The sequence below is a fragment of the Papio anubis genome, chromosome 1 (assembly GCF_008728515.1).
Source record: "Papio anubis isolate 15944 chromosome 1, Panubis1.0, whole genome shotgun sequence".
NCBI lineage: Eukaryota > Metazoa > Chordata > Mammalia > Primates > Cercopithecidae > Papio > Papio anubis.
In genome coordinates this window covers 43,430,110-43,455,589 of record NC_044976.1, presented here as the reverse complement: position 1 = coordinate 43,455,589, position 25,480 = coordinate 43,430,110, and the positions used below count along the sequence as shown (strand labels likewise).

The 25,480-nt window shown below is 40.7% G+C and overlaps 1 protein-coding gene across 1 annotated transcript in view; it reads left to right on the top strand.

Moving 5' to 3' along the window:
* The window catches only part of EIF2B3 (eukaryotic translation initiation factor 2B subunit gamma), a 139,312-nt gene that overhangs the window by 28,471 nt on the left and 85,361 nt on the right, over positions 1 to 25,480 (top strand). The window contains exon 4 of the mRNA XM_017960993.3: positions 12,458 to 12,617. Within this exon, the coding sequence (XP_017816482.1) occupies positions 12,458 to 12,617 (160 nt within the window). The remainder of the gene's footprint in view (positions 1 to 12,457; positions 12,618 to 25,480) is intronic.

The following is a 25,480-nucleotide window of genomic DNA, read 5'->3' as shown; positions in this document are numbered from 1 at the left end:
TGTGATGGCATGTGCCTGTAGTCCCAGCTACTCAGGAGTCTGAGGTGGGAGGATCACCTGAGCCTGAGAGATGGAGGTTACAGTGAGCTGAGATCAGCCACTGTACTCCAGCCTGGGAGACAGAGCGAGACTCTGTCTCAAAAAAAAAAAACAAAAAACAAAACTTCCTCCCTGGTTTTCTGTTTTTTTTTTTTTGTTTGTTTGTTTTTTGAGACAGGATCTCACTCTTGCCCAGGCTGGAGTACAGTGGCACAATCTCGACCCACTGCAACCTCAGCTTGCTGGGATCAGGTGAACCTGTCACCTCAGCCTTCCCAGTAGCTGGGGCTACAAGTGTGTACCACCATGCCTATCTAATTTTTTGAAGAGACAGGGTTTTGCTGTGGTGCCCAGGCTCAAACTCCTGGGCTCAAGCAGCCTGCTCACCTCGGCCTCCCAGAATGTTGGGATTACAGGCATGAGCCACTGTGCCCAGCTGTCTGGTTTTTAAAGATTGGATCCGGTGTCATTTTTCTGTACTTACATAGGGATTAAAAAATATCTGTCATATTGTTGCTATACTGTGAGGCAAGAACTGTATCTGGGCCTGGCACAAAGAGTTTGTCCAATATTATTTGCTGAATGAATGAATGAATGATTGAATGACAGCTGGAAGCAAGTTCTTTGTAAACATTTAAAATAAGTTCCTTAAGTTCCTTACTCCCTTAATATAGACGTGCATGTTTAGGTCAGGTACAGTGGCTCACACCTGTAATCCCAGCACTTTGGGAGGCCAAGGCAGGAGGATCACTTGAGCCCAGGAGTTTGAGGCCAACCTGGGCAAGATGGTGAGACTCCCTCATCACTACAAAATATTTTTTAGATTAGCCAGGCGCAGTGGCGTGCACCAGTAGTCCCAGCTACTTGGGAAACCGAAGAGGGAGGATCCCCTGAGCCCAAGAATTTTAGGCAGCAGTGAGCTGTGACTGCTGCACTGCTCTCCAACCTGGCCAATAAAGTGAGAAACTCATCTCTAAAAAATAAATAGATGCATGTTTATGTGAGCCTAAGGATTTTGGAGTTGGTGCAGTTATTGGTAATGCCAAGGAGTAGGGTATAACAAAGTGGTTGAGTGACTAAGGTGAGAAGGAGAAAAAAATAATTAAAAATGATGAAGTCATGGAGTTTCAGCCATAAGGAAAAAAAATTTGTTTAAGTTCCTTGTAGATTCTGGATATTAGTCCTTTGTCAGATGGATAGATTGCAAAATTTTCTCCCATTCTGTAGGTTACCTGTTCACTCTGATGATAGTTTCTTTTGCTATGCAGAAGCTCTTTAATTAGATCCCATTTGTCAATTTTGGCTTTTATTGCCATTGCTTTTGGTGTTTTAGTCATAGAGTCTTTGCCCATGCCTATCTCCTGAATGGTATTGCCTAGGTTTTCTTCTAGGGTTTTTATGGTTTTGGGACTTATGTTTAAGTCTTTAATCCATCTTGATTTAATTTTTGTATAAGGTGTAAGGAAGGGGTCCGGTTTCAGTTTTCTGCATATGACTAGCCAGTTTTCCCAACACCATTTATTAAATAGGGAATCCTTTCCGCATTTCTTGTTTTTGTCAGGTTTGTTAAAGATCAGATGGTTGTAGATGTGTAGTGTTATTTCTGAGGCCTCTGTTCCACTGGTCTATATATCTGTTTTGGTACCAGTACCGTACTGTTTTGGTTACTGTAGCCTTGTAGTATAGTTTGAAGTCAGGTAGCATGATGCCTCCAGCCAGCACAATCAAATCAGCTTCATCCTTGGGATGCAAGGCTGGTTCAACATATGCAAATCAATAAACGTAATCCTTTACATAAACAGAAGCAATAACAAAAACCACATGACTATCTTAATAGATGCAGAAAAGGCCTTCAATAAATTCAACAACCCCATCAAAAAGTGGGCAAATGATATGAACAGACACCTCTCAAAAGACATTTATGTGACCAACAAACATATGAAAAAAAGGTCATCATCACTGGTCATTAGAAAAATCCAAATCAAAACCACAATGAGATGCCATCTCATGTCAGTTAGAATGGCGATCATTAAAAAGTCAGGAAACAACCAGATGCTGGAGAGGAGGTGGAGAAACAGGAACGCTTTTACACTGTTGGTGGCAGTGTAAATCAGTTCAACTGTGGTGATTCCTCAAGGATCTAGAACCAGAAATATACCATTTGACCCAGCAATCCCATTATGGGGTATATACCCAAAGGATTATAAATCATTCTACTGTAAAGACACATGCACATGTATGTTTATTGCAGCACTGTTCACAATAGCTAAGACTTGGAACCAACCCAAATGCCCATCGATGACAGATTAGATAAAGAAAATGTGGCACACATACACCATGAAATACTATGCAATCATAAAAAAAGGATGCGTTCACGTCCTCTGCAGAGACATGGATGAAGATGGAAACCATTATTCTCACCAAACTAACACAGGAGCAGAAAACCAAACACTGCATGTTCTCAGTCACCAGAGCCCGTCGGGGGTGGGGGGACTAGGAGAGGGATAGCATTATGAGAAATACCTAAGGTAGATGTAGGTTGATGGGTGCAGCAAACCACCATGGCACATGTATTCCTATATAACAAACCTGCAACTTAAAGTATTAAAAAAAAAAAAATAGAAAACACTAATAATAGGGAGCTTTAACACACTACTATTAGTAAAAGACAGATGAAGTGGATAAAAAATAAAAGTGGATATAGAAAATTTAACAATATGATCAATAAGATTTTATGGCTATATATACGTATATGTATATATGTGTGTATATAAATTGACTTGGGTTGGGAATTTAGTATATGATAATCATGAAACTTAAATAACAAGGGCAAAATGAATATTTTAATAAATGGTGATGGGAAACTGAATAAGTATTTGGAAAAAGGATAAAATTAGATCCACTGTTCATACGGTACACAAGACAAACGTCAAATGGATCAGAGACCTAAATGTAAAAAAGTGAAACTATACAAGTACTAGAAGGAAACAAAAGTAGGTTTCTCTATGACCTAAATGTGGGAAGAAACTTTCTAACTATTATTCAAAATCCAGATGAATTGAAGATTATTAAATTTGACTACATAAATATAAAAACAAGGCTGGGAGTGGTGGCTCATGCCTGTAATCCTAGCACCTTGAGAGACCCAAGGTGTGAGGATTACTTGAGCTCATGAGTTCGAGACTAGCTAGTCTAGGCAACATCAAGACTCTGTCTCTACAAAAAAGAAAAAAAATTAGCCAGATGTGGTGACGTGTGCCTACGTGGAGGCTGAGGTAGGAAGATCACTTGAGCTCAGGGGATGGAGGCTGCAGTAAGGCGAGATCGTGCCATGGCACTCTAGCCTAGGCGACAGGATGTTAAAGTCACTGAAGTAATTTTTTTTAAAAAGAGAGATAAGAAAATAGTCCTAATATCTTTTTTTAAAAACTCATACTGGCCAGGTGCAGTGGCTTATGCCTATAATCCCAACACTTTGGGAGGCCGAGGTGGGTGGATTACTTGAGGCCAGGAGTTCAAAACCAGCCTGGCCAACATGGCATAATCCTGTCTCTACTAAAAATACAAAAATCAGCCAGGCACGGTGGCACATGCATGTAATCCTAGCTACTCTGGAGGCTGAGGCACGAGAATCTCTTGAACCCCAGAAGTGGAGGTTGCAGTGAGCTGAGATTGCACCATTGCACTCCAGTCTGGGCAATAGAGCAAAGATCTTGTCTCAAAAATAAATAAGTAAATAAACACCTTATACTTATTGAAGTTATATGTACATATCACTTAAATAATTCAATATAATTTAATAAATTAATAATTTAATAATTTAAATAATTCAGTAATTCAAGCTTTGTTCCTAAAAATATAGTCCCCTGACCACCCCCACCCCATATCCCTAACCCTAAAGGTTCTCTTCTTTTAGCTACTTTGTTTTTTATCTGTATGTCGCTAAATAACATGCTTACATTGTTATGTTTTGAATTTTTGTTTGTTTATTTTTTAGAAACAGGATCTCACTCTGTCACGGGTGCTGGAGTGCAGTGGCACCGTCATAGCTCACTGCAGTCTGAAACCTGGGCTCAAATGATCCTCCTGTCTCAACCTCTCAAATAGCTGGGACTACAGGCTTGCACCACCATGCCTGGCTAATTTTTAAAATTGTTTGTAGAGATAAGGTCTCGCTATGTTGCCCAGGCTGGTTTCAAACTCCTGGCCTCAAACACTTCTCCCACCTTCGCCTCCCAAAATGCTGGGATTACAGGCGTGAGCCACCATGCTCAGCCAACCCTAAGTTTTAAAAAGATGTATTAGTTGTATTTTTCTCATTGTTAATGAACTTCCCTTTAGAGTGAAAGTTTCATTTGGGAGAACAAAAAAAACTCTTGTTTTTTTCTATTCCAAGTCAGTGCATTTAGAGATGAAAATTAAATTGCATAAATCTAAATCCTGGAAGAGAAGTGACAGGCATTTTTATAGGGAACTCATTTGAACAGAATTAAAAATTAATATATTCTTAGGTGCTTCTTTCCTAGCTTCACACAGGAAGGAAGAATACAATTCCTCTATTTGTTCTTAATCTGAAGAGGAAAATTTCCTTTGAGGATATGAATGAATTATGAATATTAGAACCATAAATGTTGAGCCTTCATTTTAAGTTGTAAATCCTAGCAAGCATATCGTCATTCTTCAGCCGTGCCCTCCAGGACAGCTGCTTTTGATTTCTTTCCTTAGACATCTCTGCCTTTTGCTTCTTGGGAAGTAGCAGGTTCATTTCCTACCTTCTTGCGTTGGGGAACTGCAAAGTTGTCTCTGTGGCCCCTGTCCTAACTCTGAATAGTCAGTCTCTACAAAGGGAGCACTCACCTCTGTCAGAATGTATACTGTTTCTAAACATTTAAAATCAGATGTTTTAATATTTGAGTCAAATTAAAGAGAAGGAGATAACAGGAAAAGTACTGACATTTACTCATGCGTGTTTGCCAGCACTGGGTTGAACTCTGGGTATACAAAGATAAAAGGGCTCCTTATGGAGGGCAAAGTCTAGATGGAAAAAAATATGTATGTAATCCAATTAGTGATTTAAGGTCTGTAATGGATCAGAAAATGCATCATCTCTAGGGAAGATAATTGTCCTTTCTAGTAACTGTGATAATACCTGAATTTTGATGGATAAATATATAATAGAGTAGGAAGACAGACTAGGAAATGCATTATTGGCAGTCGACTCTATCAAAGTAACACTGGCGGCCAGGTGCGTTGGCTCATGCCTGTAATCCCAGCACCTGGGGAAGCCAAGGCAGGAGGATCACTTGAGGTCAGGAGTCTGAGAACCAGCCTGGCCAACATGGCGAAATACTGTCTGTACTAATTAGCTGGGCATGGTGGCACGCACCTGTAATCCCAGCTACTCAGGAGGCTGAGGCACAAGAATTGCTTGAACCTGTGGGGCAGAGGTTGCAGTGAGCCATGATCATGCCATTTTACTCCAACCTGGGCAATAGAGCGAGACTCTGTCTCAAAAAAAAAAAAGTTAACATTGGCTCTGTGGAGGGGAATTGTGTGAGGGAAGACTGAATTAGGTAGGTGGAGTCATATTTTGAAGACCCTTAATGTCATACTAAGGAATTCCAACTTAATCTTATTGAGCAGCAATCTCCAAAATAGGTGGTGGACAGAATTAAGTACTAGAGGAAAATATTAGAATTTCTAGTTTTTAAATGTTTTATTTCTTCCTTTTTAAATATCTATCTTTACATATATATTATATGAAGAGCATATCATATAGTGATCTGTATTTTTTTTTTTTGAGACGAAGTGTCGCTCTGTTGCCCAGGCTGGAGTGCAGTGGCGCGATCTCCACTCACTGCAAACTCCACCTCCCAGGTTCACGCCATTCTCCTGCCTCAGCCTCCTGTGTAGCTGGGACTACAGGCGCACACCACCGCGCCCGGCTAATTTTTGTATTTTTAGTAGAGACAGGGTTTCACCGTGTTAGCCAGGATGGTCTCGATCTCCTGACCTCGTGATCCGCCTGTCTCAGCCTCCCAAAGTGCTGGGATTACAGGCGTGAGCCACCGCGCCGGGCTAGATCTGTATATTTTTTTAAAAATTTTAAAGTAAGTGTCAATAAGTTCAACTTATTGTTTGGGAAACACCGTTTTAGGGTGTCTTTAAGCAGGAAAATGACATATGCAGTAGAAATTAGAGTATGGATTAGAATAAGGAAAACTGGAGCAAGAGAGACACCAGCCAAGAGACTGGAAAAAGATTTTGAGAGCTGAACTAAGGCAGTGCAATAGGGGAAGAGTAGGGGACAGGCAGGAGAGGGAGGACTTCCGTCCTGGACTATGCGCGGATTTCTGGCATCAATTCTGGATGGTAGCAACACCATGATTAAACTAAGGAATATGGTAAGAATATTTAGCTGTGAGCCCAAGGATTATCACATTTCTTTCTTACTGACTGAGTTGGTCGTTTCCTTTCCTAGACCTACTACCCCAGCTTCAGTGAAAACAATGTGGCAGTTGGCCCTTGGCCTTGCACTTTGAGGACTATAGACTAGAATCTTTTCCAAGCATTTTAAACCAAAACTGAGGTCTCCATTGCAGTTAACCTTTGGTGTTTATTAAAGTACACAAACTATGCCAGGGCAGTGACTCATGCATGTAATCCCAACACTTTGGGAGGCTGAGGCAGGAGGATTCCTTGAGCCCAGGAGTTTGAGACCAGCCTGGGCAATACAGGGAGACCCCCTGTCTAAAAGAAAAGAAAAGAAAAAACACACAAACTACTCTTGGGGATTTGATTGGGATTGGACCACGTAGGAAAATGTAAATCGTAACCTTCGTAGTCACACCAAGTAGCTGAATTGATGAGTTCCATATGGGCAGGGGTGGCATGCAGGCTGGTGATTTGGATCATAGCCATTATTTGTGGAAGCACTGGGTGAGTAGAAGTATGGTAGTTACCTTGCCCTGACAGTTTTTTTCCAAGGGAGTAAATGTGTTTTTCTTTCTCCTTGTCATAAGAAATCAGTTGCCAGACTGTGTTATTTATAACAATCTGTCATGGAACAGCTGCCAGGAAAAGAAAAGAGGCTATTCCCAGTAGCTCTCCTCACCTCCCACCCCACCACTACAGCCACACACACACACATCCGGTGTTCTGATTTAACTTTTTTTTTTCCCAGCTAATTTTACTCAGTGGTTTTGACTTGATTGAAAATGTTCTTGTAATGAGAGATTTCTGGGCTTTGCCATGGCTTGGTAATTGGGTTTTCTGAGCTTAATTTGTTTACTTTAGTCAAGACTAACTGGCGGCAGTTTGGATTTTGAATTCCTGGGTGTCTTGGACACTTTAAACACTAAACTGCTGCCTTCCCTTGAAACCTTGCGTGTTTCTATATTGTCAACAGTGCACACATCTGCTTTCCTTCTGAGTTGTGCTTTCTGCCCTTGACATTGCCCTGGCTTCTCTAGAGGAGCAGGCTTGGGATGAGGCATACCAAGGACTGTTGGAATAGTGGGTAGGGAGGTCTTTGGAGAGGCCAGTTGGTCTCTGCAAAAGAGGCATACTGTTGGCATTAGAAAAGAAGTGGGTCCATGAAACGCAGGCAGCTGAGTGTTGACATGTTCAGGGAACTTTCAGAGTAACTGCATTTCTGACATACAGTTGCTTCACAGCCCAAACAGTCCATGTTTGTTCATGGCTTGTGGTCACACATGATCAAAAATACTTATCTGGGTCTTATCAGTTTTTCTACTTTCTCTCTCTGGGCTCTAGTTACTAGAAGTCCATTTGCATTCCTAGAATGGGCTTTACATTTTAGAGTAAAAATAAAAACAATGATCATTTCTTTCTATTACAGCTTTTATAAAATCATAGGCCAGGCGCAGTGGCTTATGCCTGTAATTCCAGCACTTTGGGAGGCTGAGACAGAAGGATCACTTCAGCCTAAGGGTTCGAGACCAGCCCTGGCAACATAGTGAGACCCCATCTCTACAAAAATTTTTTTAAAAAATTAAAAAAATAAAATAAAATAAAATTAGCAGGCATAGTGGCATATGATGCTTGTAGTCCCAGCTACTTAGGAAGCTGAGGTGGTAGGATGCTTGAGTCCAAGAATTTGAGGTTACAATGAGCTATGATCATACCTCTGCACTCCAGCCTGGGCAACAGACTGAGACCCGGTCTCAAAAAAAAAATGGTATTATGAAGGTATAAGTATGATTTAGCTTTCCTTTCTTTCTTCTTCTGAGATTTCCAGCTTTGGAAATTTATCAGACAACAAACACTTTCCTTTGGAAGTGGTGGAGTTGCAAAGAGGATGAGATGTGTTTGGTCTCAAGTGACTCTCACTTGGTGCATTCTCTGGGAACAGAGGCAGGAGAGGGACTGATGGAACAGCACCTCCATCTGTATGCTAGGCCCTGTTCTTTCAGACCCACGCCTTTCTTTTCACACTAAGAACAGATGGCAACCAGACATTTAGTGGAGGGGTCTGTTCCTTGCAATCCTTGGGGATTTCGCATTCAGTTTAGCAAAAAGTCATCAAAAGGCAAAGAGAGAAATGAGCCTACAGCCTGTTCACAATTATGCAGGACTTGTTTGGCATTCATTGTACTGACAGATTTAAACAGTTTTGCAGCTATTGAATGATAACAGCATTTATTTGCCAAGACAACATTGTTACCACTTCTGAGGCATTTGCATTAGAGTCATTTTCTTGATTTTGGAGTACACTTAATAGTTCAATTTATTGTAGATCAGTCAACTTGCAAAAAAACAGCCATCTTTTTAGAGAAACTTAGAAAAATAGAAAGGAGATTTTTTTCCCTCAGCAAATTGTCATTTTCATTCTGATGAAATGGGGCAACTTCTGTATTGTGGTAATGACAACTCTGTGGATGTCTTTAGTAATGATTTGTCTCCTTGTCTTTCTAAGCATTGTTCTAAGTAGGATTCTTCAGGCTGTGTCTTCTTTAGTTTTATGTATGTGGTCTGATTTGTTCATGTTTGCTGTTAGCATGGGGAGTTGCAGGTGTAGGGTTTTTTTTTTTTTTCCTAAAGAGATGTTTATGGGAACTTATTTTTTTCTTTTTGAGACGGAGTCTTGCACTGTTGCCCAGGCTGGAGTGCAGTGGCGTGATCTTGGCTCACTGCAAGCTCCACCCCTGGGTTAGTGCCATTCTCCTGCCTCAGCCTCCTGAGTAGCTGGGACTACAGGCGCCCGCCACCATGTCCAGCTAATTTTTTGTATTTTTAGTAGAGACAAGGTTTCACTGTGGTAGCCAGGATGGTCTCGATCTCCTGACCTCATGATCCACCCGCCTCAGCCTCCCAAGTATCTGGTACTATAAGTGCGTGCCACCACACCTGGCTAACTTTTAAAAAATTTTATTTGCTAATTTAAAAAATGTTTGATATATTTTTAGAGATGGAGTCTTACTATGTTGTTCAGGCTGGCCTCAAACTCCTGGCCTTAAGTGATGCTCCTGCCTCAGCCTCCAGAGTAGCTTGGCTCACAGGTGCAAGACACTGTGCCAGGCCTTTTTTTTTTTTTTTGAGATAGCATCTTGCACTGTCACCCAGGCAGAAGTGCAGTGATGTGATCTTAGCTCACTCTAACCTTGAACTCCTGGGCTCATGCAGTCCTCCTGCCTTGGCTTCCCAAAACACTAGGATTACAGGTGTAAGCCACTCTGTCTAGCCTAGACTTTTTTAAAGTAGCAGAATTGGTTTTCCAAGACAAAGCTTATCCAGAAGCCTAGAAAATAAAATTAATAAAAGAGGAGCTGCCCTGGTTGATTCACAAAGGGCAAATCAGAACCTGCCTTTGCCTGAGGCACCTCTGGGATTACAGGCATGTGCTACTGTGCCTGGCCCTAAACTATATTTCTTTTTTTCTTTCTTTGGAGATGGAGTCTTGCTCTGTCACCCAGGCTGGAGTGCAGTGGTGCTATCTTGGCCCACTGCAGTTTCCGCCTCCTGGGTTCAGGCAATTCTCCTGCCTCAGCCTCCCGAGTAGCTGGGACTATAGGCATGTGCCACCATGCCTGGCTAATTTTTGTATTTTAGTAGAGATGGGGTTTCACTATATTGCTCGGACTGGTCTCAAACTCGTGAACTCGGGTACTCCGCCTACCTTGGCATCCCAAAGTGCTAGGATACAGGCGTGAGCCACTGTGCCCAGCCTAAACTATATTTCTTTAATACTATTCAGTAATACAGATTCTTCAGTTATACAAATAGCCATTACTAATTGTTAAATCTTAGTTACATAACTACTATAAATCTGTTTCTTCGTTGGTAAAGTACTAATAATAACAGTTCTGGGCTAGGCACGGTGGCTCACGCCTGTAATCCTAGCACTTTGGAAAGAACCATGAGCTGGGTGCTTGAGCCCAGGGTTGAGTCAGCCTGGGAAACATAGGAAGACCCTGTCTCTACTAAAAATAAAAATAAAAATTAGCCAGGTGTGGTAGTGCATGCCTGTAGTCCCAGCTACTAGGGAGGCTGAGGTGGGAGGATCACTTGAGCCCAGGAAGTTGAGGCTCCTATAAGCCATGATCATGCCACTGTACTCCAGCCTGGGTGACAGAGCAAGACCCTGTCTCAGGAAAAAAAAAAAAAAATATATATATATATATATATATATATATATATATATATGTGCATATACATATACACACATATATATGTATGTGTATATATGTATATGTATGTGTATATGTGTGTATATATAGTTCTTACTGCATATGGTTGTTGTGAAGATTGAAATGTTTTCCGCCAGGCACGGTGGCTCACGCCTGTAATCTCAGCACTTTGGGAGGCTGAGACAGAAGGATTGTAGGATTGTTTGAGCCCACCAGTTCAAGACCAACCTGGGCAACATAGTGAGAAACAGTGAGACCCTCTCTCTATTTTTTTAATTTAAAAATAAAATTAAAATAAAAAATAATAAAAGAAATAATGTTTGCAAAGTGTTATCACAATTCCTGGCCAATAGTAAGCATTCAGTAAACATTAGTTATCATTATTAGTTTTTATTATGATTAATCTTAGTTATTAGAATTATAATCAGGCATGGTAGCTCATGCCTGTAATCCCAGCACTTTGGGAGGCCGAGGTGAGTGGATCCCTTGAGCCTAGGAGTTTGTCACTAGCCTAGGCAACATAGGGAGACACCATCTCTACAAAAAATGTAAAAATTAGCCAAGAGTGGTGGCACACACCTGTAGTTCCAGCTAATTGGGAGGCTGAGGCAGGAGGATCACTTGAGCCTGGAAGGTCAAGGCTGCAGTGAGCTGTGACTGCACCACTGCATTCCAGCCTAGGTGACAGAGTAAGACCCTGTCTGGAAAAAAAAAAAAAATATATATATATATATATATATACACACACACACAGAAAGCCCACCACTATGAGAAAACCTTTTCTTCATTGATTTTTTCATTCATTTGTTAAACACTTATTAAATGCCTACTGTGTGTCAGACACTGGTAATAGGCCTTATTTTTCTCATCTATAAAAATAGAGGCCAGTAATGTTAATAATAACAGTGCCTTTCTGTCATTCTTACCCTATTATAAGATTGAATGGATGCCTTATACATACCTGAGGTTATATTGTAATTATTTACTATAGAATATTAAGTTCCTGAGAATGAGGCATTGTATTGTGTTCATTCTGTTATTTCCTAGTACTGTAGTAAAGTGATTGTTCTTTGCCATACTAAATCATCAAACTATGCGAAAATGCTTTTTTAAACTATAAAGAGATGTATAAATATAAGATCATATATTCCATAGTCATAGAAATAGACAATGTGGTGGTTTTCAGACTGTTTCTTAGAACCTAGGGTTCCAGAGGTGTCTCAGGGACTGCCCACACAGTTCCTGAGGTACACAAGGGAGAGGTAGAGATTCCAGACCCTATACCAGCACAATTCAATGAGAACAACCCCATTTATTTCACTTGTTTGGCTATGAAAAATGTTTGAAGAGTATTGTCTGATTTGTGTGTGTGTTTTTTTTTTTTTTTTGAGACGGAGTCTCGCTCTGTCGCCCAGGCTGCAGTGCAGTGGCGCGATCTCGGCTCACTGCAAGCTCCACCTCCCGGGTTCACGCCATTCTCCCGCCTCAGCCTCCGAGTAGCTGGGACTACAGGCGCCCGCCACCACGCCCGGCTAGTTTTTTGTATTTTTAGTAGAGACGGGGTTTCACCATGTTAGCCAGGATGGTCTCGATCTCCTGACCTCGTGATCCACCCGCCTCGGCCTCCCAAAGTGCTGGGATTACAGGCTTGAGCCACCGCGCCCGGCCTCTGATTTGTGTGTTTTTAAGCCATCATAATTTTGTTTTGTGATGATTTGTGTAATCCATCGTCGTTTATGATATTGACTTTTCCCATCTCCATTTAACAGACAGATGTGCTGGTCCTGAGCTGTGATCTGATAACAGATGTTGCTTTACATGAGGTTGTGGACCTGTTTAGAGCTTATGATGCATCACTTGCTATGTTGATGAGAAAAGGCCAAGATAGCTTAGAACCTGTTCCTGGTCAAAAGGGGAAAAAAAAAGCAGGTAAGAAGATTGGGGTTTGTTTTGTTTGTTGGGTTTTCATAATTAGTATTGTCATTCATGCTTTCCCTGAAAAAATATTTATTAAGAATCTACTCTGCACCACAGATGCTGTGCTAGGAGTTGATGACATAAAGTCAAATAAGACACAGTCCCTGAATGGAAAATGCTTATAACTATTGATTAGATTCTTTAATGTCCTTTCGTATGCAGAGGGGAGCATTCAGAACTATTTGCATTGTATTTAAGACTCAAATAATTGAATGCATGTATCTAAGAAACAAACAAAGACAAATCTAATTTAAAATTAACTTTTAAAAATAGGCCAGGTGCAGTGGCTCACACCTGTGATCCCAGCACTTTGGGAGGCCGAGACTGAGGGTGGATCACAAGGTCAAGAGTTTGAGACCAGCCTGGCCAGCATGGTGAAACCCCGTCTCTACTAAAAATACAAAAATTAGCTGGGCATGGTGGCATGTGCCTGTAATCCCAGTTACTCAGGAGGCTGAGGCAGGAGAATCACTTGAACCCAGGATGGGGAGGTTGCAGTAAGCCAAGATCATGCCACTGCACTCCAGCCTAGGCAGCAGAGCAAGACTCTGTCTCGGCTGGGAGGAAAAGAATTAAAGTTACTATCACAAATTTAGTGTGGCTGGTTCTTTTCACCGTTTCAGTCACCCTGAATGACTAATAAATGTGATAGTTCTTTCTTTTTCTTTTTGTGTTTTTGTTTTTGTTTTTGTTTTTGTTTTGAGATGGAGTCTCACTCTGTTGCCAGGCTGGAGTGCAGTGGCAAGATCTCAGCTCAGTCCAGTCTCCACCTCCCGGGTTCAAGTGATTCTCCTGCCTCAGCCTCTCGAGTAGCTGGGACTACAGGCACACGCCACCACACCCAGCTAATTTTTGTATTTTTAGTAGAGATGGGGTTTCACCATGTTGGCCAGGATGGTCTCTTATCTCTTGACCTCGTGATCCACCCGCCTCTGCCTCCCAAAGTGCTAGGATTACAGGCATGAACCACCGTGCCCGGCCGATAGTTGTTGATCATGCTTATCTTCCTAGGATTATAACATACTTATTTTAATTATAACATACTTATTTTGATATTTATTTGCCGAGGATTCTAGTAGTCCTTTTATGAGTTTGAATTTTTCCTGAATGATGTGTTTTTTTCCTTGAAGTTTGCCTCTGGAATTAGGTTTTGCTTTGCCAGCATTATGTAACCCACTATTTTGTCATTATTATATATTGGCATATTTTGTTACAATTATTAGACTATGTATAGCTTATTAACTTCTTACTATTATTAATAAATAGAGCCACTTAGAACCTTCATACTTAGGATTTGAATACTCTAGTTAATATTTTTAGCTCTCCTTTTTAGGATGTTTGGTTAAATTATAATTTTCCAGTATAACGTTGAAACTTGTTTCTAGTTGCTTTTTGTGTTCAGATGATCACTGGTGCAGATTAGTTGTTGGATACTTTTTCTACATTATTGTTATGTAATGGTACTCATGCTGATCAGTCTTTTTGTTCTTCATATGGTTTCTGCTTTTGCAAGCTCTGGTTTACTTACAATTCCCTGTATTCATTCTTTTCTGCCTACACAGATAGAAATAAATATATAACCAGATTTTATAAACAGATAAATGTTTTATAATGAATTTTTTTTGTTTCCTTTGTCTGTACTCTTATTTATAAAAATCAATTAAAAAATAAACTTATCCTTATTCTTGTCATTAGAACTTTTCTTTAAATTTTCTCCCTTTTCATAGGCATTGATAGAACTTTTTAATACACTTTATATATAGTTTTTATCTAAGTATCATTATAAATGCACAGATTTTCACAGTTCCCTTTCTTTTATTGTAAATTAACAATTTATAATTGTATAAATTTATGGGAAACAAAGCGATGTTATAATTTATGTATACAATGTGGAATAATTAAATCAAACAAGTTAACATATCCATCCTTCAAATACTTAACATTTTTCATGGTGAGAACATTTGAAATTTACCCTCTTAGCAATTTTGAAATGTACAATACTCTATTGTTAACTATATTTACAATGTAATTCTATTTTAAATTAACTAACTATTAGCTACCTACCATTCATTTAAAAATGTTTTCATGCTTAAATTGTCAGTTTGGCCAGTGAAAGTTCCTTTAAGCTGGATCCTTTATCCTCTTTGAAAAAGTGTGATGTACATTGGTAACTTTCTATAGCTGGAGTCTGAGTATAGGAGGCAGAGAAGCAGATAGGACTAGAGAAGAGCCAGATATCAGATGAAAGAGTTTGAATTCTTGCCCAAAACAGTGGGGGAGTTGTTGAAGTAAACAAAGTAATGTCATAATTAGATTAGATTAATGTTTTAAGAAGATTTTTCTTTCCTTTTCTTTCTTTTTTTCTTTTTCTTCTTCTTTTTTTTTTTTTTTTTTTGAGAAAGGTCTTACTCTGTTGCTAAGGCTGGAGTGCAGTGGCTCAATCTTGGCTTGCTGCAACCTCCGCTTCCCGGGCTCAAGCAATCCTCCCACCTCAGCCTCCCGAGTAGCTGGGACTATAGGCACGCGCCACCATGCCTGGCTAACTTTTTGTATTTTTTGTAGGGACGGGGTTTCACAATGTCCAGGCTGGCCTCAAACTCCTGAGCTCAAAAGTGATCTCCCTGCCTCAGCCTCCCAAAGTACTGGGATTACAGGCATGAGTCACCACACTTGGCCTCTTTCTTTCTTTCTTTCTTTTTTTAAAGAGACAGGGGGCACCATGGCTCAGGACTATAATCCTAGCACTTTGGGAAGCTGAGGCAGACAGATGGCTTGAGCCCAGGAGTTTGAGACCAGCCTGGGTAACATGGTGAAACCCCATCTCAACAAACAATGTTTTAAAAATTAGCTGGACATGGTGGCATGTGAGCCTCTAGTCCCAGCTACCTGGGAGGCTGAGGTGGGAGGATCACTAGAGCCTGGGATGTCGAGGCTACAGTGAGCCATGATCATGCCACTGCACTCCAGAGCCTCACTCTGTCACAAACAAACAAACAAAAAAAAAAGAGAGAGAGAAATTAGGTCTCATTATATTGCCCAGGCTGGTCTCAAACTCTTGACCTCAAGCAGTCCTCCCACCTCAGCCTGCCAAGTAGCTGATATTACAGGTACCAGCCATCACTTCTGGCTCAAATTTTCATTCTTAACATGAAATTTTAAACTCCTCAATACCTATATTTTGTTACATTTGAAGGCTAAGATTCACCTAAATAACTGAGTTTTAAATTCCTCCCATAGCATGCTATGCATTTCCATCACAAGCATTTTTTAAAGGATCCTAAGTTTTTCAGATTATGTATTTGGCATGCCTCTTGGCTGCTGTTGTGTGCCAGAACAGCCTGCAGTCCACTGATTCCCAGATACGGTTTAATAGTCTAGATCTTCTACCCAATTTCCTCAAATGGTGTTCTTACTGACTTATAGGAGAATGACTAATGTCTAGATGTTTCTGGAGCCACCTTTCTTCCCCTTGCCACTTTCTTCTCAGAAGATTTATAGGAGATGTAAATACTAAAGAGGGCAGGATCAAATTCATGTTTAGACTTTTTAGAGTATTTCATTCCTGCTACAGGTCTTTACACAGCTTCCTTGCCTGAAATGCTCTCTAGCCCCTATCTCCTCCCAACACGTATATTCCAAATCCAGCTTAGCCTTCAAGTTATTTTCTGAGAAAGACCTTTCCTGACCTTTTAATATAAATTATATCCTTTTGTTGGCCTACATATAGCAGCTTGCTCTCTTATTTACTCTTTCCCCTACTGGACTATAAGCTCCATAAGGGAAGGGATCGTATCTCTTTTGTTTATTTTATTCCCAGCACCTGGCCCAGTTATGGCCCATGGTGAGCAATCAATAAATATTATTGAATGGCCTGCTTATAAAGGCAGCTCTTCTTGCCCCCCCCCCCGCCCCCACCCAGGTAAGTGAAGGTAGACCTGAGCACTAGCAGTTTAAAATCCTAAAGATGTTAATCTGAGCTGTAGTTGAATTCATGAGTAGATAATTATAAGAGTGTGTGAGCTTGTAATGCTTTTAGCAATATGGATCTAGCAGACTAACTACATTGTCTATTAATTTTGTGTTTAGAAATGGTTTCAAGATTTTTAAATAAATACCTAGCACTGTACCATGATTGTTAAGAGCACAAGGTCTAGAGTTCAGACTGGGTTTCAGTACTCAAAAGCTGTGGGATTTTGGGCAAATTACTTTGATCTTCATGAATTTCATTTTCTTCTGTTATAAAGTGAGCCTGAATCCTTTCAGGATTTTTGTGAGAATTAAGTATCATGGTTATAAGGCATGTGGCCCATTCATTACCTGAAAGATAGTAGATGCTTAATAATTTGTAATCGCTGTTGTAATTTGGTACTGAAACTTAACAAATCTCATTTAATAACTTTGTAAACATTTTATATCACATATTTATTTCATGTAAAATGGCAGTGCTTTAAAAGCCACAGAATATCAGAGTGTTTTTGTTTGCATTTTTACCATAATAGCTTGTAAGTTTGAAGGGAAACTCATAGTGGCAAATGTCTAGACAAGCCTCTTTGGAAGGCTCACATGTAACTTTTTTTTTGAGACAGAGTCTTGCTCTGTTGCCCAGGCTGGAATGCAATGGCGGGATCTTGGCTCACTGCAACCTCCACCTCCCGGGTTCAAACAATTCTCCTGCCTCTGCCTCCCGAGTAGGTGGGATTATACGCGTCCACCACCATGCCCAGCTAATTTTTTTTTTATTTTTATTTTTTTTATTTTTAGTAGAGACAGGGTTTCACTATGTTGGCCAGGCTGGTTTTGACCTCCTGACCTCAAGTGATCCACCCGCCTCAGCCTCCCAAAGTGCTAGGATTACAGCCGTGAACCACCGCACCTGGCCCACATGTAACTTTTCTAGTGATTCAAACAGCCCTGTGTTTCTAGCATTTTCTAGAAGGTACCAACTTTTGGGAAAAAAAATTTTTTTTCTCAGGAAAAAAATGGACAAGTTAGAAGTGTAAGCAAGACCCAGAAACCCAGCTAAGGCCATGCTGGGAAATGGGGTTCTAAACTCTGAGAAACCTCATTTCCTTTTTTTTCAGCAGTAGATACCATTATTATTCAGCCACTGTTTCACCATTGCTTGATACTACTTCCTGAGTGAAAGGGTGAAGAGATCAGCCTACCACAGTTACTGGGTATGTGTTATGCCAACTCTTGAACTAGGCACCAAGGCTATAGAAATGGAAAAAAAGCCCAAAATGCCACAATATCCCTCCCCTCAAGGAGACACAAACAAGTGTTCATTGTACTCTCCCCAATCATAGGGCATTTTAAGAAACTTGGAACCTGATGGGGAAAATTAGATTAGCTATTGTGTTTTTAAAAGAATTTACAGGCTGGGCGCACTGGCTCACGCCTGTAATCCCAGCAGTTTGGGAGGCCAAGGCAGGAGGATCATTTGAGGTCAGTAGTTCGAGACCAGTCTGATCAATATGGTGAAACCCTATCTCTACGAAAAATACAAAAAAATTAGCTGGGCATGGTGGCGCATGCCTATAGTCTCAGCTACTCAGGAGGCTGAGGCAGGAGAATTACTTGAACCCGGGAGGCAGAGGTTTCTGTGAGCCGAGATTGCGCCACTGCACTCCACCCTGAGCAACAGAGCAAAACTCCCGTCTCCAAAAAACCAAAAAAGAATTTATAAAAGCCTCACGTCTGTAATTGTTTACATTCTCAAACAGTAAAGGCAACACATATGAAGAGAATTTCAGTGATACCATATATACATGTATGTCTTAAAGTTGCAATAATATGTAAAAATAATTTGTTTTCCATCCCTTGTTAGAAACTTAACTTTCCTTTTCTCAATTTCAGTGAGAAGATAATATATTTATATTGCTTTATTGCAGATAATATGTTTGTTAGGGGGCTTTTTTCCCTGTACATTCCTCTATGTAATTGTTTAATACTATTATGATTTAATGACACAAATTATTGACTATTGTCTCTATAGTCCCACTGTATCTCTTGGAATACTTGAAATAGAAAATGTTCTAGGGGCCGGGTGCGGTGGCTCACTCCTGTAATCCCAGCACTTTGGGAGGCTGAGACGGGTGGATCACGAGGTCAGGAGATTGAGACCACCCTGGCTAACACGGTGAAACCCCGTCTCTACTAAAAATACACACACACAAAAAAAATAGCCGGGCGTGGTGGCGGGCGCCTGTGGTCCCAGCTACACGCGAGGCTGAGGCAGGAGAATGGTGTGAACCTGGGGGGCGGACTTTGCAGTGAGCCGAGATCACGCCACTGCATTCCAGCCTGGGCGACAGAGCGAGACTCCGTCTCAAAAAAAAGAAAAGAAAATGTTCTAGGAAACTACTTTATTTAACCAATCCAATTCACTGTAGTATTTCCCAAACTCCTCACTTCTCAGAGTTATATAGCCTTGGCCCAGACTGGAATCAGTACATGTTAATGTACTTCAGAACCATGAGTGAAAACTCTTACTTGGCTGTCACCTCTTGATCAGCTTAGCTCCCTCTGCACTAACAGATGTTGGCAGGCAGTTCTGAGCCAGTACAGTATTTCTTTTGCTACAGCTTTCTTTATTTCTCTTGAAGCTGTACTACCAAAAAAAAAAACCTGTTTGGGCTTCTGTGTTAACTATTTTCTCCTCTCAGTCTTCCAAATCCCACCCCATTAAAAAAAAAACTTAAAGTGGGCCGGGCACGGTGGCTCACGCCTGTAATCCCAGCACTTTGGGAGGCTGAGGCGGGTGGATCGCCTGAGGTCAGGAGTTCAAGACCAGTCTGGCCAACTTGGTGAAACCCTGTCTCTACTAAAAATTCAAAAATTAGCTGGGCGTGGAGGTGGGTGCCTGTAATCCCAGCTATTCAGGAGGCTGAAGCAGGAGAATCGCTTGAACCTGGGAGGCAGAGGTTGTAGTGAGCTGGGATCACTACTGCACTCCAGCCTGGGCAACAAGAACAAAACTCCTTCTCAAAAAAAAAAAAAAAGAAAAAGAAAAAGAAAAGAAAAAATAATAAAAAATTTAAAAAATAAGAATGAAGTGACTTGAAATTCCCACATACTCAATTTTTTTTTTTTTTCTTTTGAGACAGAGTCTCACTCTGTTGCCCAGGCTGGAGTGCAGTGGCGCAATCTTGGCTCACTGCAACCTCTGCCCTCCAAGTTCAAGCGAGTCTCCTGCCTTAGCCTCCCAACTAGCTGGGATTACAGGCGCCTGCCACCGCACCCAGCTAATTTTTTGTATTTTTTAGTAGAGACGGGGTGTCACCGTCTTGGCCAGGCTGGTCTCATGATCCACCAGCCTCAGCCTCCCAAAATGCTGGGATTACAGGCATGAGCCACCACGCCCGGCCTGTTTCACTCTTGTTGCCCAGGAAGGAGTGCAATGGCACGATCTTGGCTCACTGCAACCTCTGCCTCCTGAGTTCAAGTGATTCTCTTGCCTCAGCCTCCCAAGTAGCTGGGATTACAGGCATGTGCCACCATGACCAGCTAATTTTGTATTTTTAGTAGAGACGGGGTGTCTCCATGTTGGTCAGGCTGGTCTCAAACTCCCAACCTCAGGTGATCCACCCGCCTCGGCCTCCCAAAGTGCTGGGATTACATGCGTGAGCCACCACACCCGGCCATAATTTTCTAATTTACCAAGTTTTTGTTTTGTTTTTTAACCTATTTATGGCCTAACAGCATTATGTGGACAGTTGCTCAAGATAGCATCAGTGGTAAGTGGTAAGAGCCAGAACTCAAACTCATGCCTTCTGATTTCATAACCTGTGTTTTCTATTTCTTTTTTGAATTTAGTTTTTGTCTTTATCAAAGTTTTATATGCCCAAAATTTAAAGAGTATCTAATTAATAAGTAGCAGCCCCTCACCCTATCTATCCTCACCCTACTTAGAGATGCCACTTTCAACGTTTTTAGCTAATTTTTTGGCATTTAACTCCATATCTCCAAATAACCTGCTTTTATTTGCTGTATCTTAATTTTTTTAGCTTTAAGAATTATCTGTTCACTTCTTACTGTAGAATGTAAAGATTTGGTTCTGTTTTACCACATGCTCTGCCCCCGATACGTGTATGCAACGTTGTGTTCGGCCCAATTTCCTAATATAATTATTCATATTGTATTGTTAATTAACTGAATATTTTATGTTTATATTATCATGACTATATAAATAGTATTCACAGTTGAGCCTTGTAGTATATGATTACTTTTCTCTTTCCTCCCCTTGTTTTCCTAAAGATTGTATTGCTTTTTCATTTGCTTATTTTCTTTGTATATATTACTAATTCAACCCAAGCTCCAGTTGTGTGAATTTGCTCTCCTTACATTGCAACACACTAGATGTCCTCTCAATTTCAAATTCTTCAAGGTACCTCTCCTAAAGCTTTTCTAATCTGAGTTAGTTGCCCTGCTGTAGAGCTGTCATTTTAGGTTCAGCCTTCACTGTCTTGAACCTCATGTTTTCTTCTTTCTTACTCTATACCCACATTTTCTGTAGGACATATCCCCTGGAAGCCTCCTGAGATAGAGATTGTAAGAAGTAAATTTTTGAGCTTTTGCATCCCTGAAAATGTCTTTATTCTGCCCACATAGTTGTTTGATATTTTGGCTGGATATAAACTTCTCTTGGAAATCATATCCCCTCAGAATTTTGAAGGTTTTTGTTTGTTTTGTTTTGTTTTACTCTCTTCTAGCTTTTCTATTAAGAAGCCCAACATCATTCTGATTCTTGATTATTTGCATGAAACATTGTTTTCCTCTCTTTTTCTTGGGATGGGAGGGGGAGCTTATAGGATCTTTTTGTTTCCAAAGTGCTTCAAGTGTAAACACTTAAAATCTACTCTCTTAGGAATTTTCAAGAATACAATACATTGTTACTTACTAGTCACCAGGTTGTGTTAGGTCTCTTCATGAACTTATTCCTCCTATCTAAGTGAAATTTTGTATTCTTTGACAAAGATCTCACAATAGTTTTTTCTTTGTTTGTTTGTTTGTTTTTTTATCACATGGTATTCCCAAGCAGACTTCCATGCAAGTACTAACTAGGCCTGACCCAGCATAGATCTGATGAGATCAGATGCCTTCAGGGTGATATGGCTGTAGACCCCCCCACCCCCACCCCATAGTCTAAGTTTCTAGTTTCTTTTTCTTGTCTTACTGTGCTGGCCAGGACCTCCAATAAAATTGTGAGTACAAATGATGCTAGTTGGCACCCTTTTCTCATTCCTGATTTTAAAAGGAATATTTTCAACATCCCTCCAGTTAAAATGATGTTTATTACTATAGTTGTGTGTGTTTGTTTTGAGACAGTCTCTCTCTGTCATCCAGGCTAGAGTGCAGCGGCACAGTCTTGGCTCACTGCAACCTCCGCCTCCTGGGTTCAAGCGATTCTACTGCCTCAGCCTCCCAAGTAGCTGGGATTACAGGCATGTGCCACCACGCCCAGCTAATACTTGTGTTTTTGGTAGAGATGAGATTTTACCATGTTAGCCAGGCTGATCTCCAACTCCTAGCCTCAAATGATCCACCTGCCTTGGCCTCCCAAAGTGCTGGGATTATAGGCATGAGCCACCATGCCCAGCCTATTATACATTTTTATAGGTACTTCTCATCAGATTGAGAAAGTTCCTTTCTAAGTTCTGATTTATTGGGAGTTTCTTGGCCTAAGTATATAAATTTTATCAGATGCTTTTTCTGCATCTATCAAGTGGTTATATGGTTTTTCTCTGATGATATGATGATGATACCTGGGATAAACCCAACTTGGTCATGGCTTATTATCCTTTTACACATTGTATTAATTTTTACTACATAACAAACGTTCCTAAACTCTAGTGGCTTAAAACAACAAACATTTACTTGCTTATGAGTCTGTAGGTTGGCAGTTTGGCCTAAGTGTAGCTGAGATGGCTCATCTCTGTTCAAGTGATATCAGCTCGTGTATTAACAATTACTTATAAAAGTTGCCACACATTTAACGGTTTAAAACAATACTGTGAGCCAAGAATCCAGGCATGGCTTAGCTGGGTCCACCAGAGTCTTTCAGAAGGCTGCAGTCAAGATATCAGCTAGGGCTGGAGTCTCATCTGAAGGCTCAACTGGGAAGAGATTTGGTTCCAAGCTTACTTGGTTATTGGGAGAATTTCATTTCCCTCAGGACTGTTGGACTGAGCCTCAGTTTCCACCAAGCTATTAGCCAGAAGCTACCTTCCTTTCTTTATCACTTGGGCCTTTCCAGCATGGAAACTTACTTCATCAAAGCCAGCAAGGGAAAAACTCTTCTAGAAAGACAGAAGTCACAATCTTGTGTAACCTAATTATAGAAGTAACATTTTATTACCTTTGCCACGTTCTGTTGGTTAGAAGCAAGTCACTAGGCCAGCCCACATTCAAGAAGGGATATACAAGGATGTGAATACCAGGAGGCAACTATCATTCTTATCTTAGTCTCCCGTAACTGGGCTCATTAATATGTATGGAGCCTTGGCTGGACCCAGTGGCTCACACCTGTAATCCCAGCACTTTGGGAGGTGGGTGGATCACCTGAGGTCAGGAGTTCGAGACCAGCCTGGCCAGCATGGCAAAACCCCATCTCTACTAAAAATACAAAAGTTAGCTGGACATGGTAGCACATGCCTGTGGTCCCAGCTACTTGGGAGGTTGAGGCAGGAGAATTGCTTGAACCCAAGAGGCGGAGGTTGCAGTGAGCCAAGGTCGTGCCACTGCACTCCAACCTGGGCGACAGAGCAAGACCGCACCTCCAAAAAAAAAGAAAAATATACATAGAGAGCCTCAGCCTTGACAGCTGGATATTCTTTTCGACTAGTCTCTTACCATCCAGGGGGTTAGCCCAGGCTTGTTTACAAGGTAGCAGCAGCAGGTTCTAAGCATGACTGCAGAAGCTACAAAGTCTCTTGAAGCCTAAACTCAGAACACACACTGTCACTTCAGCTGCACTCTGTTAGTTCAAAGCTAGTTACTGAGCAAGCCCAGATATAAAGGATAAGGAACTAACCTTACTTTTGGATAGGAGGAGCTCCAACAAGTTTGTGAGCCTTTTTAATCTTCTTGACATACTATTTTGACTTGCTAATGAGTAAATTTGCCTTTTCCTTTCTCATGATATCCTTGCCTGGTTTTGGCATCAGGATCATGCTGGCCTTATAAAATGAGTTGGAATTCCCAGCTCTAGACATAGCACCTGCCATAGGGTAGGTGTACAAAGATATTTATTGGTAGAATGAATGAATCAATGAATGAATGGATAAGCAAAATGCCTGTAGATGAGACAGAAGAATCAGTCAGAGAAGTAAAAGTCAACTAGGGGAAAAAACGTGAATACTTGAATATGACAGATTTTTTTTTTTTTTAATAGAAGTTCAGTTTTATCTGCTTTCTTAAGTTTGTGTAGCCTTTCTTCTTAGGAAGACATTCTACAATTACCTGCTCTGCTCCCAAAGTGAAATTCATATTTTGCTAAAGCAGAACAGAAAGAAACCTTTCCAAGTTTCTATAATTTGTATCACATTCTGAAGTCCCAGTTACTATGATAGCTGTAAAGAAGCAATACAAGGTGGAGGGTCTGAGAGGGAGAGAAAAGGGACTAAAGTGCAACATAGCTGAAAAATTGGCTGGCTGGAAATTATTGCTCCCAGGACATCAGTGATTCAAGGTTTCTGTGAGCCTTAGGACTTGGGTAGGGAAAGCATTCCAAATTATATCCAAAAATAACATCTCCGTGTTTCTTTTTTAAATGGCTGACTCATAATGAGACCCTTACAGACTTTGTTACATTCTCAAGTTTCCATGTAATGTATAAATTGATATATGTCTAAGCTGCTATGTGGCATTTGAAATTCTCTGCAAAATTTAGCTTCAAATTGGCAGCATTTGCTCTTCCTTTTTTGGATTTCATTTGGTTTTTTTTTTTTTTTTTTTAGACGGAGTCTCGCTCTGTCACCCAGGCTGGAGTCCAGTGGCCGGATCTCAGCTCACTGCAAGCTCCACCTCCCGGGTTTACGCCATTCTCCTGCCTCAGCCTCCCGAGTAGCTGGGACTACAGGCGCCCGCCACCTCGCCCGGCTAAGTTTTCGTATTTTTTAGTAGAGACGGGGTTTCACCGTGTCAGCCAGGATGGTCTCGATCTCCTGACCTCGTGATCCGCCCGTCTCGGCCTCCCAAAGTGCTGGGATTACAGGCTTGAGCCACCGCGCCCGGCCTCATTTGGTTATTGAACAAAAAACCCTAACATATATTTTTTTTATAATTGTTTTTCCTCATTTATATTCAAACACTGCATATAAGATGACCAGACACCATCTGATTGGTGACTTTAAATACTTTCAAGTACCTGAACTAAACATATTGCACAATTGAATAGTATATTTGGTTATAGGTATACAGGCAGCTTTAGCCAACAGTGAAACATATTCTGTTATTTAGCAGCCATTGTCTGTCAGTAGGAAGCAAATTCATCTTTACAGATCTCATTTTTTCTAGAGCTAAACTTTCTGTTTCTCCTTTATAAAGAGGTATTGAGGCATTGCTTTATTTGGTTGTTGTGAGAATTAGAAGGTGTATTTTGTTTAATTTTTAAACTTAACATTTTATTTAATGTTTTAGTTAATAACACTATTGTAAATGTTTTACAAATATTAATTCACTTAATCTGCATAATAAACCCATGAGACAAACACTATTATTATCCCCATTTTATAGATGAAACTGAGGAACAGAGAAGTTAAGTAAATTGCTGTAACATAAACTGATAATTGGCTAAGCTGGGATTCATACCCAGG